The sequence below is a fragment of the Phacochoerus africanus genome, chromosome 13 (genome assembly GCF_016906955.1).
Source record: "Phacochoerus africanus isolate WHEZ1 chromosome 13, ROS_Pafr_v1, whole genome shotgun sequence".
Classification (NCBI taxonomy): Eukaryota; Metazoa; Chordata; class Mammalia; order Artiodactyla; family Suidae; genus Phacochoerus; species Phacochoerus africanus.
Window position 1 is genome coordinate 25081737 of NC_062556.1, and position 20861 is coordinate 25102597.

At 41.0% G+C, this 20861-nt stretch overlaps 1 protein-coding gene across 2 annotated transcripts in view; it reads left to right on the top strand.

Annotated features, from left to right (window-relative positions):
* The window catches only part of VWA8 (von Willebrand factor A domain containing 8), a 392083-nt gene that overhangs the window by 127871 nt on the left and 243351 nt on the right, over positions 1-20861 (top strand). For both annotated transcript variants that reach the window (XM_047755719.1, XM_047755720.1), the window contains 3 exons: positions 4993-5161; positions 8393-8470; positions 16890-17005. In XM_047755719.1, coding sequence (XP_047611675.1) covers positions 4993-5161; positions 8393-8470; positions 16890-17005 — 363 coding nt within the window. The remainder of the gene's footprint in view (positions 1-4992; positions 5162-8392; positions 8471-16889; positions 17006-20861) is intronic.

Genomic DNA, 20861 nt, shown 5'->3' on the forward strand with positions numbered 1-20861 from the left:
TCTTTATAAAAAGCTTTGATATCATTGCTTCAAGGTCAAATGTGGCATATCATTTCCTTCAAGAGACTGAAATGTATTGAAGTCTTTTGTTAATAGTTTTGTTGGGGTATGATTGACGTATTAAAAACTGCCTGTTTAAAGTGTACAGTTTGCTATTTTTATACACTTCTGACACCATCACGGCAATCAAGAGAATTAATACAGCTGGGATCCCCAAAGTGTCCTCAGACCCCTTCGTAATCCCTCCCTTGTCCCTTCTCACCCTCCTTTCCCACCCCTAGGAATCTGCTTCCCGTTATTCTATATAACCTGCATTTTCTAGAGCTTTATATAATTGGAATCACACAATATGTACTCTTGGGGGCCTGGCTCTTTCACTCAACATAATTCTTTTGAGATCATCCATGTTACGTGTATCGATAATTCATTCCTTTTTATTGCTGAGGAGCCTTGGAAAGTACCTTCCTACCTAAAAACTTACACCCTCAAACAAATACATTGACCCCCCCCCCCATCCTTTAATCTTTTAAGTCTTTTTGAAAGATCCTTTTGCAGAGTTCCCGTCGTGGCGCAGTGGTTAACGAATCCGACTAGGAACCATGAGGTTTTGTGTTCGATCCCTGCCCTTGCTCAGTGGGTTAACGATCCGGCGTTGCCGTGAGCTGTGGTGTAGGTTGCAGACGCGGCTCGGATCCCGCGTTGCTGTGGCTCTGGCCTAGGCCGGTGGCTACAGCTCTGATTCGACCCCTATGGCATCAAAACTACTGAATAACAGGATGAGAAGGACCTTTTTGTTTGCTAGGTTCTCCGCAAAGACTTCCTTACATATAAATAGGTCCTATGGAACCTGGGAACCTCCATATGCTGGGGGAGCGGCCCAAGAAATAGCAACAACAACAAGACAAAAAAATAAAATAAAATAAAAAAATAAATAAAAGATCTTTTTGCTTTTCAAGCTTTCATTCTTTATATAATAATATCTGTTTATCCGATGTTAATCTGTACCTTTAGTTTCATTTGTTATTTGTTGTTACATTCTAGTAAAATTGAAGTTAATCTCGATTTTCAATTTTAAGAGTGCGTGTTTCCTGATTCTCAATTATTCCCACTTTCTCAGAAGCCTCTGTATTCCCCACCAGTCTGTCAGATCACCTGAAAGTCCGCAGCCAATCCTCAGGCATACTCTGCCCTCTGACTTCCAGACGTGGAGAACCTAACATCATCAGGAAATGCGTTTCCATAGGACCTATTTATATGTAAGGAAGGCTTTGCGGAGAACCTAGCAAACAAAAAGGTCCTTCTCATCCTGTTATTCAGTAGTTTTGATGCCTGTTTGTATAGTCAGCATAGGCTTCTCTGCCTGACCCATGAGGTCCCTCAGAAACCGCTCACTTTTTTTTTTTCTTTTTTTCTTTTTAGGGCTGCACCCATGGAAGTTCCCAGACTAGATAGAATCAGAGCTACAGCTGCAGCTGCCGACTACACCACAGCTCAGGGCAATCAATGCCAGATCCTTAACCCACTGATGGAGGCCAGGGATCGAACCCACATCCTCATGTGTCCTAGTTGGGTTCGTTACCACTGAGCCACAATGGGAACTCCCAGAAACTGCTTGCTTAAAAATGGACCAGCTCACTTGGGTTCTCTGCTAGAATCAGTACCAAAGAGCAAGCAAGCCACAGACGAGGTACCTCAGAAGCAATGACCATCGCCTTATGTAAGTGTAAACCAACTAGCTTGCTTTCATGGGCCTTGTTCTTGTGGGACTAGATTTACAGCTCAACTGTGGCACCTATTTCCTGACCTGTGGGTTCAAGGATGTAAATTGGACTTCCCCTTTTGGCTTGCCTGCTGGATTTTTGGCTTTGGTGGTGCCTGAATTTAGTATCCCTCTCTGTCTTGAGTTAAAGACTGTATCTGCAGCTTTAATTTCCAGCAGAGCACAAATACGCAGGCTCTGTGTTTCTCCCACCCCCTTTCATCCCAGCTGAGAGAGGAGGATCAAGGATGAAGCTAACATCTGTGGCTGGGCCATGAAGCAGATTCTTCTGGATTATAGCAAACCACTGAGCAGAAGTGGAAAATGAAATAACCTTCCCTTTTAGCCTTTATTTTTTTTAATTTTTTTTTTTTGTTGTTGTTGCTATTTCTTGGGCCGCTCCCGCGGCATATGGAGGTTCCCAGGCTAGGGGTTGAATCAGAACTGTAGCCACCGGCCTACGCCAGAGCCACAGCAACGCGGGATCCGAGCCGCGTCTGCAACCTACACCACAGCTCACGGCAACGCCGGCTCCTTAACCCACTGAGCAAGGGCAGGGACCGAACCCGCAACCTCATGGTTCCTAGTCGGATTCGTTAACCACTGCTCCACGACGGGAACTCCCCTTTTAGCCTTTAAATCAGAGAATTTTCTCTGTCCATGTTCTGTCATATGACTACGGAACTACTAGCAATCCTGAGTGATCATGTTCTCCTCTGGACTTTCAGGCACCATCCGTGTTGTCATCTTTTCCTCTTTTCCTAGACCACCCCCTCTGGATGGATCATCCTCATGCCATGCTTGAATATCTATAAATAAGTCTTTTTTTTTTTCTTCTTAGAGAAAAAAAATGATATTTGGTACTTTTTATGAATTCACCCAGACTTTAAATATGGTCATATCTAGGAGTTCCCGTCGTGGCTCAGTGGTTAACGAATCCGACTAGGAACCATGAGGTTGCGGGTTCAGTCCCTGGCCTTGCTCAGTGGGTTAAGGATCCGGTGTTGCCGTGAGCTGTGGTGTAGGTTGCAGACGCGGCTCGGATCCCGTGTTGCTGTGGCTCTGGCGTAGGCCGGTGGCTACAGTTCCGATTCAACCCCTAGCCTGGGAACCTCCATATGCCTCGGGAGCAGCCCAAGAAATGGCAAAAAGACAAAAAAAAAAAAAAATATATATATATATATATATATATATATGGTCATATCTAAAAATTGCTTTACCCTGGCTTGCAAATTATGCTGTGGCCCCCTTAAATGATAGACCATGCAGCCAGGGACTCAGTATCCTTACATGTTGTATTGGGCAGACTTTTTTTCATGTGAGATCTTCAGAGTATTTATCTGATTCTCTCTCCACATGTCCTATCTCCTGATATTCTTGCTGCTCACTTAACTGTTGAGTTCTTTGGTAATAGTTAATGGCAGCGAAGCAATGCCATTTATGTCCCTTTGTTTTTATTTTTCTGAAGATCCTGGCAAGTGTTTGAGTCTCATCTCTCCTTTCTCAGCAAGGATGAGATAACCCTCCAAAGGTATATTTGCAAGGGTATTTTTTGAGAATTGATAAGAACTTGACTATATCACTCATGATTAGATCATGATAAAGAGCTTCTAACGTCTTCAAAATCTACTCAAGTCATTTCACAAACCCTGGGAAGTCTTATCTTATTCCCCCATGTGGCCTAGGTTATTTGTATGCTCAGATTCCTTAGCAAAGATTTATCGAAGAGGTCACTTTAAAAGGCATATTGTTTCCCATAAAATGACAGAAGGGTGGAATTCCCTGGTAGCCTAGAGGTTAAGGATCCTGCCTTGTCACTTCTGTGGCTCTGGTTTGATCCCTGGCCCTGGGATGCGGCCAGAAAAAAATAAATAAATAAAATAATAATAATAAAATGACAGAAGGGTGAATTATATAAAAGTTAACATTTCTCTACCTTTTTAAGACCTAAATATTCTTATTGCCAATTCAAATTTTAATTTTAATCCAATCCCTTACACTGCTTAAATTTTCTGTATTGTAAAAAGTCTCATCCTGGATCACACTTCTTGGTCTTTCTGTGATTGATGCAGAGGGGGTTCCTTGAAAAACAGGAGATTCTGAGTAACGGCAGGGGACCTATATAAACAGTATGGACTATGTGGGATTTGGTTTCAAGGGACCATGGAGAATTTTTTTTTCTTTTTTTTTTGGTAAAGCAAAAGAGATTTATGAAGGCATCAGAGGCACACAGGCTGAGCTCAAGATGGCACCAGCCCTGACTGTGAGAAGGGGCTAAGCTTATAAAGGATCTGTGGCAGGAATCTGTGGCTGGATGGAGTTCATGGTGGGAACTTGTGGCAGGAACGACAAGGGAGGGGTAGGGCGTCGAGTCCTTGACCGAGGGCAGTGAATCCTTGTAGGTGGTTATTCTATGCTCCACATTCTGGGTAAGGGTGTAGATCTTATGCTGGGTGGTACTCCACGGTGAATAATCACATTTGAGGGCGGGGGTGGGGGGAGTCTGTCTCCATCCTCCTGGGAACCTATCATTCCAGCCTTTTGTTATATGGGATGGGGCGATGCTCCGATCTTCTGTAGCTACTCCCTGCTGGCTAGGGGCGACGAGCACTGGGTGGCTGGACTTGGTAGCTTCCATCTTGATGTGGCCTCTTCTTTGTCTTCTGGAGTAGTTTCCAGTGCATTTGGTTGAAGGTTGTTCAGCATTGAGTTGTGATTCTGTTGTTTTTATGAGAGAAGGTGAGTTCCAGTCCTTCTATTGCACCATCTTAATCCCGTCTGGAGAAAATGTGCTGTAGGCATAACAACAATTCCAAAACACTGGTTTGTGCCAGGGATGGAGTTTTCATCAGTGGATATGTTACATCCTATATTAGCAGTTGCTGAGACTTCTTTTGTTTTAATCTTAGGTTTTTAGATAGCACAGAGAATTATATTCAGTGTCCTATGATAAACCATAATGGAAACTGATATCTTTTTCAAATAGAATGTATATATGTGCAGTGGAATCGCCTTGCTGTACAGCAGAAATTAACACATTACACATCAACAATACTTCAATATCAAAAAATATTTTAAAAAACAGAAGGTCCCAACTTTTTTTTGTAAAGCTTGTTTTTTGGATAAGAGTTTTGACTGTATTATATAGCCTTATTATTGTTTAGGCTTTAGCTACCATGACCTAATTTCTAACATGAAATGTTCTATTTTTTGAAAATTTTTTTCCCTTTTAGATCAATTTTTCCCATCCACCCGTCCTTCAGAATCATCGCTTTGGCAGAACCCCCTGTTATTGGAAGCACAACACAGCAGTGGCTGGGACCAGAATTCTTAACCATGTTCTTTTTCCATTACATGAAACCACTTGTCAAAAGTGAAGAAATCCAAGTGATTAAGGAAATGGTAAGAATGAGGCCAGCACTAGCCTGTTGCCTTCAGCTATTCTCTTTTTAAGGCATTCTTGACACCTGCTTGAGCAGAGTTGGATATTTTGGGCTCTGTCTATTTCCACATTTCCTCCTAAAATGGTTCTCAGACATCCACATTTTTCAGAATCATCTAGGGGGCTTGCTAAATGACATATTGCTGAGTTGGTAGTTCTGGGATGGCACATGAGAATCTGTACCATCAGGTACCATCAAGCGATGCTGATGCCCCTGGTCTGGGGGCCACACTTTGAAAACCATGAATGTAGGCTGGCTCTCCTTTTTTTCTCAGGTGGAGGCAGTTTGGGGATTCCTTTTCCTTTCTTTAACAGTCAGCTGAATGCGACTATTTTAAGTTCCTACTATTAGGAGGCTAAATATGTTTTAGTTCCTTAGATTTTATAGAAAATACTGGAGGGGGATGGATGGGGAGCTTGGGGTTAGTGATCCAAACTATTAGATTTAGAATGGATGGACAACGAGCTCCTACTGTCTAGCACAGGAAATTGTGTACACTCTCGGGATAGAACATGATGGGGGATGATAAGAGAAAAAGAATGTATATATTGGAGTTCCCGTCGTGGCGCAGTGGTTAACGAATCCGACTAGGAACCATGAGGTTGCGGGTTCGGTCCCTGCCCTCGCTCAGTGGGTTAAGGATCTGGCGTTGCCGTGAGCTGTGGTGTAGGCCACAGATGTGGCTCGGATCCCGCGTTGCTGTGGCTCTGGCGTAGGCCGGTGGCTACAGCTCCGATTCGACCCCCTACCCTGGGAACCTCCATATGCCATGGGAGCAGCCCAAGAAAATGGCAAAAAAAAAAAGACAAAAAAAAAAAGAATGTATATATATGCATGACTGGTTCACTTTGCTGTACAGCAGAAATTGGCACAACATTGTAAATCAACTATACTTTATTTTTAAAAAATGAGAAACAAAGGAGTTGAAAATCCACTTCCATGGTCATAGCAATAAAAAGAAAATTATCCCCTCAGGGAGTTTCCTTCATGACCCAGTGGTTAACCTACACAACTAGGATCCATGAGGATGCAGGATTCGATCCCTGGCCTTGTTCAGTAGGTTAAGGATCTGGCATTGCCATGTGCTGCGGTGTAGGTCACAGACACAGCTCAGATCCCGAGTTGCTGTGGCTGTGGTGTAGTCCACAGCACAATTTGACCCCTACCTTAGGAACTTCTATATGCTGCAGGTGTGGCCCTAAAAGCAAAAAGAAAAAAGGAAAATTATCCCCTCAAAGTTTTTTTCCTTAATTGAAAAGAAAAGAAAAGAAAATACTAAGTAGTCCTAGAGGTAGTCCTGGTCCCCTCAGGATTGTACTGTATCCTATATTTAAGTGGGTAGTTGTCTGGTGGTTTGTGGTGTATGTAATCTGTTGTTTCAGGGTCTGCCTTCACCAAGTATTGTGTTTAGCACTTTTGGAGTTCTAGAACTGTGCTGTTTGGTGACGTAGCACTGCCCAGTTTCTCAGTCCTATTTCAAGTGACTGCTAGCATAGATAAAGAACGTTCCCACGTCACCATAGAAAGTTCTATTGACAGTACTAGCCTAGATCATTGATAATTACCGTTTTACATAAGTGCACCCATCCCCTTTGAAATATCAGAATGAACCGATTAATTCGAGGTCTTATGAGCATGGTTATGGATAAGCTCGTAAACTTTAAAGTCAAACATCTTGGCTTTAAATGTCAAAGCCACTACTTATGAGCTTCTAGATCTTGGTTGGGTAAATTACTCAACCACAGTCTCTTCATCTGAAAATGGAAACAGTCCTACTTCTCATGTCCCATGTTGATTTAAAGACTACATGGGTATGTGTTGAAGAGAACTTTGCATTTTAAAAGGTCCAGTTACCTCAATGACCAAAGAAACCGTGAGCAGTTTGTTTCTGAAATCATCACATTATACCAGTCATTATTCTACCATCTTCTTCTGCTCTTTTTAAATTAGAATTTTATGGGTTTTTTTTTTGTCTTTTTGCCATTTCTTGGGCTGTTCCCGCGGCCTATGGAGGTTCCCAGGGTAGGGGTCGAATCGGAGCCATAGCCTCAGGCCTACGCCAGAGCCACAGCAACGCGGGATCCAAGCCATGTCTGTGACCTACACCACAGCTCACGGCAATGCCGGATCCTTAACCCACTGAGTGAGGCCAGGGATCGAACCCCCAACCTCATGGTTCCTAGTCGGATTCATTAACCACTGAGCCACGATGGGAGCTCCTAAATTAGAATTTTAAATTTGGTATTGTTTATGTAAAAATTTCTTAAAATTCAATTCAAATAAATACTATGTGATATTAAAATTAGTATAGCTAAAAGCAACCAGTGTGTGTTTGGCGGCAGCTGTTCTTCAGAGTTCATTGATAAATAGATCGTGCCCCCCAAGTACGTGGTTTTAAAGCCCTTGAACACATGGGCAGCTTGAGCATCCACCCTTTATAGAAGAGTACTTTATGTCACTTAGTAGACAGAGATGTAAGATACCCACTAAATGAAGACGTTTATTTTCAGTAAGAAAAATGCCTAAATTAGAGTTGAAGCTACCATAAAAGGATATGTGAAAAGGTTCTTTTTTCTTAATGAATGTAGGCTGAAATATGAAGTTTATGGTATGGGTACACTAGTTGCCAGTTTTTAACTGAATTAGAAGCTCCTTTCAGTTTTATCCTGGTGATGGAATTGGAAATGAAGAGTGGCCTGGTTTTAGCCACCGGATTTTTAAGGAGTGAGCAGAGAGGAAAGTGTTTCTAGAGAAGAATAAATAAGCAGATTTATCCAAAAGTTAAACATGAGGGAGTTCTCATGTGGCACAGCAGAAACAAATCCCACTAGGATCCATGAGGTTGTGGATTCGATCCCTAGCCTCGCTCAGTGGGTTAAGGATCCAGCATTGCCATGAGCTGTGGGGTACGCTGCAGACATGGCTTGGGTGTGGCATTGCTGTGGCTCTGGCGTAGGCCAGCGGCTACATCTCCAATTGGTCCCCTAGTCTGGGAACCTCCATATGCCACAGGTGAGGCCCTAAAAAGACGAAAAGACAAAAAACAAAACAAAAGTGAAACATGATACCTTTAAGTAGAGATTTTCTAAAAATATAATTCCAAGATTATTTGATAAGTAGCCATGATTTCTGGTTGACTGATCCGAGATCCCAATTTATTCTTTCTTTCCTTAATTCTCTCTTAATACAGGTCCCCGGTATACCTCAGGAAGCTTTGGACAAATTGTTGTCATTTACACACAAACTCAGAGAGACACAGGATCCAACAGTAAGTCTGGGCTCTTTCCCATAGGATTTTCTGTTGTTGACATGCTGCTGCTTTATGTTCTTAGAGTTCAGTGCTTTCAAATACATTTTTTTAAGCTGATAATTTTTATCCCTTAGGCTATGCTCTCTCCGATGTGTATATCTTACTCTTTCAGTGATTAACATTTTTTCCAGCTCCTCGTGGCTGGTGTCATAGGAAACAACTTTTGGCTCTCGGGGAGCCCTTGTCTTCTGTACTCAGCAAGCTTATCTCATCTATTCTTTTTTCTTTCTTTTTCTTTTTATGGCTGCACCTGCAGCATATGGAAGTTCCCTGACTAGGGGTCGAATTGGGGCTGGAACTGGGGTCTACACCACAGCCATGGCAACACCAGATCCAAGTCGCATCTGCAACCTATGCCGAAGCTCAAGGCAACGCTGGAAGCTCAACCCACTGAGCGAGGCCAGGGATTGAACCTTCGTCCTCATAGGGACAACATCAAGTCCTTAACCCACTGAGCCACAACGGGAACTTCCTCATCTATTCTTTATGGGTTCAAGTATCACCTCTGTGTTAACGCCTCCAACTTTATCTTCCACTTCTAACTTCTCTTTCCTCATCGACCCTCTGTTTCTGACTGCACTTAGAGTCTGGGATGGTATAAGGGTAGAAAGCATTTCCCTTCTTCCCTTTTAGGTCCTTTGGCCTAATAATTATATTGACAAGAGATGGATTAATAGGAAAAACAAACAAATTTAATTGTGTATATGCAGAAGCCCCATAAAATTTTGACCCAAGTGGGCGATGACCAAAGCAGGCAGCTTTTTTCCCTTTTAGACAAAGAAATAATAAAATTATGAAGCATTAAGACAAAGAAGTATGGGCTTGGACTAGTTATTAAGTGAAGAAGTAATAAGGTTTGTTTATATTACCTTCTCAGCCCTAAGTTTCCTATTTCTCATGATAAGGATGCCTTCAGCCCTCCTGGTACAGAGCGGGCACCCATAGGACATTTATCTCCTGCTTTCAGGGGACAAAGGAGGGTCAGAGTGTCCTTCTTGCACCAGCTATTTCTTAAGTAACTTTAAATCAAGATCATCCACATGGGAGTTGCTGTTGTGGCTCAGCGGAAATGAACCGGACTAGTATCCAAGAGGATGTGGGTTCGATCCCTTGCCTCACGCACTGTGTTAAGGATCTGGCGTTGCCATGGGCTGTGGTGTAGGTTGCAGATGCGGCTCGGATCCCGAGTTACTGTGGCTGTGGTGTGGGCCGGTAGCTGTAGCTCCAGTTTACTAGCTTGGGGACTTCCATATGCTGCACCAGTGGCCCTAAAAAGCAAAAACAAACAAACAAACAAATAATAAAATAAAACAAACCAAAATAATCAATACGCCAAAACAGGAGATTTGGGGCTGCCACATTTTGCTTCCTTTTTAAAAAAGTTTCTTGCATTGCTTTTATTTTAACATCCACATTTAAAAACATTTCAATATTGTAACAAAAATTTCTCCCTGCTTTCAAAAGTCCAATAAAATCAATGTCATTCGAGCTGTATTAGGGATAAGAGGAAAAGTTAGTTTTCAATCTGATGTCTTTAAGAAATATTTAATACTTTACAAAGCCCAAGGCAAATTATGTATTTGCCTACAAAAAGGATAAAAAGACTAGTGAAAATGTTATTTTCTTTGGGCTGGAATTTTAACACCTAAGTCTCGTTATCCCATGTCAGTCAGAAGCATGATTGTTATACACATGTGGCTATACTTGCATTTAAGTGGCAGAAAGTAAAAAATGAATTATTCTTTAATAAAAGCAGTTTGATAAGAAAGTCTTTTAAAACACAGGGCATGGGGAATAAAAAAAGAGAGTCTTGATGTATTAAAAAGTTGGAAACTCCTGGGTATGTTGGAAAGAGCAAGGGCTGTCACTAACTCTGAGCATCAGTGTTCTCATCTATAAAATGGGAAATGCCATCTACCTCATAAGGAGGTTGCAGTGATTAAACATGAAAATGCAGAAGTTTCCGTCATGACTCGGTAGAAACGAATCTGACTAGCATCCATGAGGACACAGGTTCAATCCCCAACCTTGCTCAGTGGGTTGAGGATCTGATGTTGCGGTGAGTTGTGGTGTAGGTCGCAAACACGGCTCAGACCTGGTGTTGCTGTGGCTGTGGTGTAGGCCAGCAGCTACAGCTCCGATTCAACCCCTAGCCTGGGAACCTCCATAGGCCATGGGTACAGCCCCAAATAGACAAAAAGACCAACAACAACAACAACAACAAAAGTATATAAAGAATCTGCTCCTTAGTTGTGGCTTAGTAAATGTTAGTTTCTTTCACTTCTTAACTCTGGCATCACTCCAAATTCACCATATTTTACACAACTAACCTGTCCTTCACTTTAAATCCATTTCTATTTCTTATTTAATTCCTGACTTTGTTAATAATCTGTCTACCAAATTACCTAAATTAGAAACCTTGGCATCATTGTAGACACCTTGCTTTCCCACTATCTCCACTTCACCCCAAAACAAATTCCATCATTTTAATGTCTGTTTTCTTAACTTTTGTCAGTCATTGTCCTAGTATTGGATTTCATAATCTTTCTCCTGGAATATCGTTTTTTGTTTTCTTTTTTGTTTTGTTTTTCTTCTTCTTTTGTTTTATGGCTGCACCTTCGGCATACAGAGCTCCCAGGTTAGGGGTCGAATCAGAGCTACAGCTGCAGACCTATGCCACAGTCACAGCAACGCAGGATCCTTAACCCACTGGGTGAGGCCAGGGATCGAACCCACATCCTCAGAGAGACAGCATCAGGCTCTTAACCCACTGAGCCACAATGGGAACTCCTTATTTCCTTTTGACTGCCCTCCCCACCAGTAGTTCATTCCTTACATGGCCCTGGATTACTTTCCTATGGCTGTTTTAACAGATTACCATAAACTCGTGGTTTATGATGACAGAAATTTATTTTCTCACAGATCTGGAGGCCAAAAGACTGGACTGGGTGTTGCTGAGCTGAAATCAAGGGGTCAGCAGGATGGCACTCGTAGGGACTCAGTGGGAGAATCCATTCTTGGCCCTTCCAAGGCCAATTTTCTAGCAGCTGTCAGCATTCCTTGACTTTTGACTTCATCGCCTTAATTTCTGCCTGCATTTCCCCATCACTTCTCTTCTGTGTGTCTGTGTCTGATCTCTCTCTGTCTCCCTTTTACGAGGACACATGTGGTGTTCCCTTGGCCCAGAAAGCAACATGTTTGCTCCCACACCCCTTTTGGATTTGCTCAAATGTCACCTTATCAGTGAGGCTTTCCTGAAGCCCTCTGCTTAGAATCACATCTCCTCCCATTTCATTCTTTCTGCTTTAAAGTTCTTCATAAGGCTCATCACCCTCTGACACAAAACACATGTTTTACTCACTCTTTTTTTTTTCTTTTTCTTTCCTTCCTTCCTTTTTTCCCTCTTCCTTCCTTCCTTCCTTCCTTCCTTCCTTCCTTCCTTCCTTCCTTTCTTTCTTTCTTTCTTTCTTTCTTTCTTCTTTCTTCCTTTCTTCCTTTCTTCCTTTCTTCCTTTCTTCCTTTCTTCCTTTCTTCCTTTCTTCCTTTCCTTTCCTTTCTTTCTTTCCTTTCTCTTTCTTCTTTCTTTCCTAGGGCCACTCCCGCAGCACATGGAGGTTCCCAGGCTAGGGATCTAATTGGAGCTATAGCCACCAGCCTATAACAGCAATGCGGGATCTGAGCCGAGTCTGTGACCTACACCACAGCTCACAGCAACACCGATCCTTAACCCAGTGAGCGAGGCCAGGGATCGAACCCGCAACCTCATGGTTCCTAGTTGGATTCATTAACCACTGAGCCACAATGGGAACTCCTCTTTCTTTCTTTTCTTTTCTTTTCTTTTTTTTTTCTTTAAGGGCCGCACCCATGGCATATGGAATTTCCCAGGCTAGGGGTTTGAATCAGAGCTGTAGCTGCCAGCCTACACCACAGCCACAGCAACTCGGGATCCGAGCCTCATCTGCAACCTATACCACAGCTCACGGCAACACTGGATCCTTAACCCGCTGAACGAGGCCAGGGATCAAACCTAGGTCCTCAAGGATACTAGTTGGATTTATTTCTGCCATGTCACAACAGAAACTCCATACTTACTTATTTTTTTTTACTGTTTCCTTTGCTCAGTTTTGCAATGGCAGGGGGTTTTGTGTTGGTCCTTGCTATGTTCCCTGCATCTGAAACTTTGCCGACTATGTGGTAGATGTTCAAAAAATAGCTGTTAAGAGTTCCTGTTGTGGCACAGCAAAAACGAATCTGACTAGTATCCATGAGGATGTGGATTCAATCCCTAGCTTCACTCAGTGAGTTAAGGATCTGGCATTGTCGTGAGCTGTGGTATAGATCTCGGACGTGGCTCGGATCTGGTGTTGCTGTGGCTTGTGGTGTATGCCAGCAGCTGTAACTCCAATTCATCCCCTAGCTTGGGAACTTCCATATGCCACAGGTGTAGCCCTAAAAAAAGAAAAAAAAAAAAGGCTGTTAAATAAATCAATGAATGACTCTTCTATATTATCTCTGGAGTGATCGTTCCCAAATCTAGTTCATAAGGTCTTCCCCTGCCTTGAAACTGCTAAGGGATGGATTCTCTTTGCCTGGAGACTGGAGGACAAGGACCTACTTAGTGTGCCCGAGACTCCCCCTGACCCTAAGCTGCTTTTCCAGCCTCATTTCCTCCAGGCTCTCTGGAAGCACCTCAGCTCCACCACACTTCCCTTTCTGCTGTTTTCCAAGCCCCCCATGTACCCAAATCCTCTGCTTTAGTGTGTTTTTGTTTGTTTATTTGTTTGCTTTTTGGGGCCGCACCCGCAGCATATGAAGGTTCCCAGGCTAGGGGTCTAATTGGAGCTACAGCTGCCGACCTACACCACGACCACAGCAAGGCAGGATCCGAGCTGGGTCTGCGACCTACACCACAGCTCAGAGATCAAACCCACGTCGGCATGGTTCCTAGTTGGATTCGTTTCCGCTGCACCACGACAGGAACTCTCTCTGCTTTAGTTAGGTGATGCTGGAGTGCGCTCTCTCCCTGTCCAGGGTCCCTCAGTCCCTGTTCTGACGGGTCTCTCCCAGCCCCCGAAGGCGGAAGAAACCTTCATCACCACTCTGCTCTCTTGACACTTGCATGTGCTTCTGATACTGACCTATTGCCGCTGTATCACAGTTTATTTGTGTCTCACCCGTGCGTATTTGAACCCCCCGAAGCGGAAGCCAATGTTGTTGCTCCTTTCCTTCCCCTTTCGCATCCTGGTGCCTGGCCTAGAGTAGAAACATCACAAATGGTTGCTGAATGCCCGGATGAGTTGATTAATTAATTAGTTATTCATTTGCTAATAGATTTTCCCCAGGGTTTTCTCTCCTGGAGAACATTACATTTTCCTAAAAAGTTCTTTAAAAGGAAAAAAGAGAACATTCAGTTTGAATAATTTTTGATCAGACCCTTTATATTTTTGAGAAGAAGTGCTATGATTAATCATGTTGATCCAAAAAAACCCATGAGGTGTGCTCTTAAATTGAATAACCATGGTAACTACGTGAATGTGCTCACATCTCACCCTTTTTTTTTGCGAGATAAAACTGCAGTTTTAGAAATTGGATCTTATAAATGTTAATCACATTAGGGTTTTTAAATTGCAGTCTCAATTTTTAATTGGTCATAATGTGAGAACAGAAATAGCCAAACCTTTTACTCAACACTTAAATGGCTCGACTTCAAGCGGTCTTTCTGGTTTAACAGTGGATGCTATTATAAAGCATTTGGGCATTATCAACTGATTTGGTATTTTTCAAATTCATGAGGAGACCTTACTGATCCCTGGAATGGAATGAAATGTGAAGCCTGAACTCAGTGTCATGCTTGGAAGAAGATTAAAATATTATAACCTGGAAAGTTACTGTTTTTTGTTCTGTTTTTTGTCTTTTTAGGGCCACACCCACAGCATATGAGGATCCCAGGCTAGGGGTCCAATAGGAGTTGTAGCCACCGGCCTACACCACAGCCACAGCCACGGCCACGCCAGATCCGAGCCACATATGCGACCTACACTACAGCTTATGGCAACGGAGGATCCTTCACCCACTGAGCGAGGCCAGGGATCGAACCTGCATCCTCGTGGATGCTAGTCAGATTTGTTTCCGCTGAGCCATGACAGGAACTCCTACTGTATTGATTTAATAGGATTCCTGCCGTAAGAAATCTCTGGTTGGAATCATTTGTCAGACATTTTCCATGATTAAAAGAGGAATTTTTCCTGGCCTCAAGTATTAAGGATGGGAATGGCTGCATCACCTTTCACTTCTCATCCTGGTTGAAACAATCTTATCCTTGATTCTTCCCCCTGTCTCACATCCGTCAGTTGCCAAGTCCTTTGAAACATTTGTTCGATCCCTTCTCCCCATTCTTATTGCCAGTCCTGTAGGACTTTATCTTTAAATAGGCAGATAAGGGAGGTAGCTTTCTGTGGCCAGTCTTAGTTCTCTCTGTCCTTCAACTGCTTTACCTGCTACTTCAGGGTTAGTCTTTTCTGAAATCATGTAGTAACATGTAACAGAGTAACAAGTAACAAAGTCCTATTGCCTTTAGAAGAAAGACCAAACTCCTCAAAGTGTGAGTCACTTGCCAACAAGCTTTCTTGCGGGACCCTCTAGGAAAGCTGGGCTGGTTTCCTCCCATTCTGCACATATCTCTGTTCCTGTTGCTTTCAGGCCTTTGTTCATAGCTTGTTTCTCCTGCCTACTCGAACGTGTAAGCCCCTAGAGCAGTTGTCAGGTGCTCTGCTTATTTTGGCATTAACTTATGTGCTATTTTGAATTACAGTATATGCTTTCTTATGTTTGGATATTGTCTCCATGTCTAGAATGCAAATTTGTTGAAAAAGCATGAACCAAATGTTGCCTTCTAAGTTCTTTGAAACTTAGAATGTGTTTTTTAATGGAAAAAAAGGTTAGTCTTTCTAAATGGTAGTCAAGCTCCTAACCTAGTCCCCAAAGGACTATTTAACCCAAGCTGTAGCAAAAATATAATGCTAGTAACGGCAGACCAGCATCTCGTGAAGCTGTGAAATACATGAGGAGGGAGAAGTTGATTCATTTTTTTCTTCCTGGGGACGTATAGCCAGGACCTTAAGCAAAGGGCTAAAAGGAACAAATATACAAAGTAGCTTTGGCTTCCGTACCCACTCATTCCGAACCCTTTGTTAATTTCATAGCGTCCCTTTCTCCTTTTCCTTAGGTTCCCCTTTACTGTCCTTGTCACACTCTGTGACATGTCACCCTGGCCTCTTCGGTCCTCCCAATGGGCCAGTTGATTCAAAAGTTCTTTCCTTCTGTAGTTTTTCAGTGAAAACCACTGCTTTCTAATGCTGCTGATCTAAGTTAGGAATTAGACCAGTAATAATCTGATACATTAAATTCCTTTTAATGTGTAGATCCCTTTCCCTTCCTCTGTCAGTTTTTTTTTTTTTTCATTTTGAAGAGACTGACTTCTAATGATAATTGCTGCCAATTCTTGGGCACCCATATGTGTCTGACCTCAGCTAAGTGCTTTAGAATAATTTTCTAACTTAATTCTCATACTCATAATGCCTTCAAAGGGAAGGCATTATTACTTCCATCTTAAAGATGTGGAAACTGGGGCTTAAAGAGTTTAAGTAATTTGCCAAGGTCACACAGCTAATAAAGGGATTTGTCTGACTCCAAACCTTATAAATTTTACTATTACATTATGCTGCCTGCTAAGATAACTTCAAATTCAAGTCAGCATTTATTGGTACTTACCACATTCTGAGTCCTATACTAGAAGCTTAGTTAACAGGATTTGGAGAAGAGTAAAAACACAAAGTGAAATTATTCTGACAGTGTAAAGGAAGGAGTCCAAACTGCAAGTTGCTGCTCAAGTGACAACTGATTGACACCTCTGTGGTCAGCAGCCTAAACTGTTCAGAGTTCCTTTACAGTATTTCAAAAATCATAGATTTGCTTAAAGCCCTAAGATTTTTTTTTTTTTTTTCTATCTCAACAGTTTGGCTTTGTGTAAGCAGCAGAAAAAAAAAAAAAGAACAAATAGTTCATTGTACATGAGAGCTGTTTGTAAGTCAGATGCAGCCTGTATCATGTAACATCTTTCCTCCATCCAGCCTCCACTTCCCTCCCCAAACATGTATTATGGCTCTTTAATTGAGTTTAATTAATAAACACTTTTTATGGAATTAAAAAAAGTCTTTAAGGATATTTCAAGTGTAAATTGGTTTCTGTTTATTAACAGCACATATATAAGTTTGGCCTTGTCCTTCAGGAATAATGAATTCTGCACGATACTCATCCAAAAGGGACCTGCAGCAAGTTAAAGCAAGACTCTTAACAGCCTTTCTTTGGCTTTCGATAGGCACAGTCGTTGGCAGCATCACTGTCTACGAGACAGCTGTTGAGGATTTCTCGTCGACTGGCACAGTATCCTAGTGAAAATCTTCACAGTGCTGTCACTAAAGCCTGCCTTGCCAGGTAACTATGTTCTGCTTTCTCACTGAATTCAAGTTTCTGAGTCTTTGCTGAAACAGTAACATAAGTCTGATAGTCTGTACTCACGGGTCTGGAAAAAGCATTGGTCTGACTATGTAGCTCTTTCAGCCTTCTGTTCTGTTTTTAGACCATGTATAATCTTCGGCATAACAATAATTTAAAGAGGTTTTTATAGATGAGAAAACTCTAAGCCATTACTCAAGTCAGATAGTAGTAAAGAAGTGAAAGTAAGTTTGGTATTTGAACGCTGAGCAAGTGTTCCTTTTGTTTGCTTATTTGTTTTTTGTCTTTTTTTTTTTTGCCATTTCTTGGGCCGCTCCCGAGGCATATGGAGGTTCCCAGGCTAGGGGGTCCAATTGGAGCTGTAGCTGCCAGCAAACACCACAGCCACGGCAACGCCGGATCGTTAACCCACTGAGCAAGGGCGGGGACCGAACCCACAACCTCATGGTTCCTAGTCGGATTCGTTAACCACTGCGCCACGTCGGGAACTCCTGAGCAAGTGTTCTTAAGTCCTAAGTCTTACACTTAGGACCTCCCAAATTTGCAGTGGAACTGCTTGGCAGTACTTCTCTGTTCCCCAAACTTGACAAAATTAACATCCATTCAGTCTACACTAATATATATTTTTCATACTTTATGGAAATTATTATAGAACATTGGTTTATAGAATTTCCTTACGGAATTGTACTTGCATGAGACTGTTTTAAAAGAAGAATAAGAAACGATGAATAATAATGTCCAGTAGGCGCAGAGATTTCTTTTAGCCTCTTTTTATATGATCGGGTAATTATTTTTATGGTGGTTATGACATTCATTCCTTGATATATTCAAGGAATTAAAAGAGAATCTAAATTCAGCTTAGGAGGCTCTGTAAGTTCCCTCTATAAATTTTCAGTTCAGTGGACAATTTTTCTTGTAGTTAAAGTAAGCTCCTTATGTTGCCACTTGAATTTGTTCTCTCTGTGGTGAAAAAGGTTAAAATGAGGCTCGTTTCCAGTGTCTTTGAAGTAATTATTTAATAGCTAGTGATTATGAGAAATCATCAAATTGATTCTCCTTTTAAGTAGATTATTTATTAGACTTCCAAATGAAAATTAGAAAAAAAATGCTTCAATTGCCTATCTTTTAGGGTCATGAACTGATGAAAATATATACAGAGAGATAAATTTGTCATCTATCCAGTGTTTTCTTAGTCAGAACTTGGTTATAGATATGTGGAAATAGCAGTATATAGTCAGTGCTAAGCAATGTAAACAGTTTTGGAGCCCATGGGAAAATAATACTTTGGAATGAATGAAATAATCATGCCCAAAGCATTCTAGAGACTGTTTTATAAAGTACACAATAGTAAAAACAGCAATTCACTTTGAGTCTAGTATAATCTTCTAGGGGTTGAATCAGAGCTGTAGCTGCCAGCCTACACCACAACTGCAGCCACATAGGATCTGAGCCATATCTGTGACCTACACCACAGCTCAAGGCAATGCTGGATCCTTAACCCACTGAACAAGGCCAGGGATTGAACCTGCATCCTCATGGATACTAGTCAGGTTCATAACTTGCTTGAACCACAATTGGAGCTTTCTGAGTCTAGTATAATCTTGATACCTAAACCAGACAAGAATAATGTAAAATTATATGTTATATAATAAGGAAAATTATAAATCAAATTCATGGAATGGGTATAAAAATTCTAAATGAACTACTAACAAACCAAATGTAGCACGTGCTCTCTCTCTCTCTGTATATATATATATATACATATAAATTATAAGCAATTTGGAGTTATCTCAAGAATGTGAAGAATGTCAATTATTCTTTTTAAAAATTCATCATATTAACATATTACTGAGAAAAAATAACATTTAATAAATCAGGAAAAACGGATTTGATAAAACTCAACAGCTAAATTTAACAAACCAAAGCAATAATAAATGAATAATATTCTTAATAACCATGAGAAGAAGGGAAATTCTTTCATCTGATAAAGGGTATCTACTAAAAATTTACAGCAAAAACTCTTATAGTAAAATACTTGGCACACTTTCTTTAGAGTTAGGAACAAAACAAGAATGTCATCTTTGTGTACTTTTAGCCCAAGGTTATATGTACATTGGCCACAGAAAAAATTCAAGAGAAACTACATGTAAACTACATATTAGAACAAACAGAGTATAGTGAGATTACTTTTGCACCCAAGTCAGTGATATCCCTATATTCTAGTAGAAATCAATGAGGTAGTCTAATTTAAAAAAAGTACCATTTGAAATAATAGCAGGAAGCTTTGAGCACCCAAGAATAAATCTAATGAGTGACATATAATGCTTTTATGGAGACGAGCACTAATCTTTACTGAAAGCTGTAAAAGATGTAAATAAGGAAATTTACTCAATACTGTGCAATAACCTATAGGGGGAAATAATCTGAAAAGGAACGGATATAGGTATATATGTGTAATTGATTTACGTTGCTGTGTGCCTGAAATTAACACAATTTTGTAAGTCAACTATATTCTGAAAATATTTAAATAAATAAAAAAATAGTAAGCTATACCATGTTCATCGAAGGGAATATTAAGTATTGTCAAGATGTTTGTTTCCCCCCAAATTGATATATATGTAATCTAGTCCAACACCACCAAAGTTACAGTGAATTTGACAAGCTGATCTCAAAATTGGCACAGAAATGTAAGAGGCCAAGAATATCCAAAGAAATTTTGAGAAAGATTTGGGAGATGCACTTTCTCTGTCAGATATCAAGACTCATCACAAAGTTATATTTCAGTGAAATTTGGTGCAAGAAAAGACAAATAGGCCATTAGAATAGACCACAGAGTCCTGAAACAGCCTCACATGTTTCTGGGTACTTGGTATATTTTAGAGGCAGCATTATAAATCAGTGTGGGAATGGATGGACTTGTCAATAACTGGTTAAAAAATAAAAAAATTTCTACTTTATTCCCATACAAAAAAATAAAATCTAGATATATGATAAAAACATATATTTTGTTACCACCCCATGACTCTTTGCACATAGTAAAACAGCTGTCTCATTTATGCATCATCTCTTGACTTTAGCAAAGCCACAGAGTCAAAGGCCTTTTTATTAACCTTCTCTTCAGGATAGCACAGTGGCAGGAAGGAATTAAAAAAACTGGTGCAGGAGTTCCCGTCATGGCTCAGTGGTTAACAAACCCGACTAGCATCCATGAGGACACAGGTTGGATCCCTGGCCTCGCTCAGTGGGTTAAAGATCTGACGTTGTCATTAGCTGTGGTATAGGTTGCAGACATGGCTCAGATTCTGTGTTGCTGTGGCTGTGGTGCACACTGGCAGCTGTAGCTCTGATTCGACCCCTAGCCTAAGGACTTCCATATGCCGCAGGTGTGGCCCTAAAAAGACAAAAAAAGAAAAAGGTGCATAAAGTTTTCTTTTTTAAATGACCTCATTCCATATTGAAGCAGTGAAAAGAAATTGAATGTCATAGAAAATTTTAAAACAAAAATCGATATGATTTATATTTATGAAATCTATTATTAAAGTCAGAAGAAATTCTCTAGCCCCAATTTGTCAAATATTATATATTAGCTTTTTTTTGATCCTGTTAATCTACTTTTAAAAATATGTTTCACTTACTTGCTTATGCCGGTTGAGTTCAGATTGAAACATTTCTTCATCTGAGGACATGGCTCCCTATGCACCTCTCATAGCCTATATTATGTACATCAAGTCTTGCATCTAGATGCATAATTCATTTCTAGGTAGCTTAAAACCTTAGAGGCCAAAAGGAAGAAAATTTAGAAGGCTAGGAAGACATTAGGTATTTTGCATTCCGA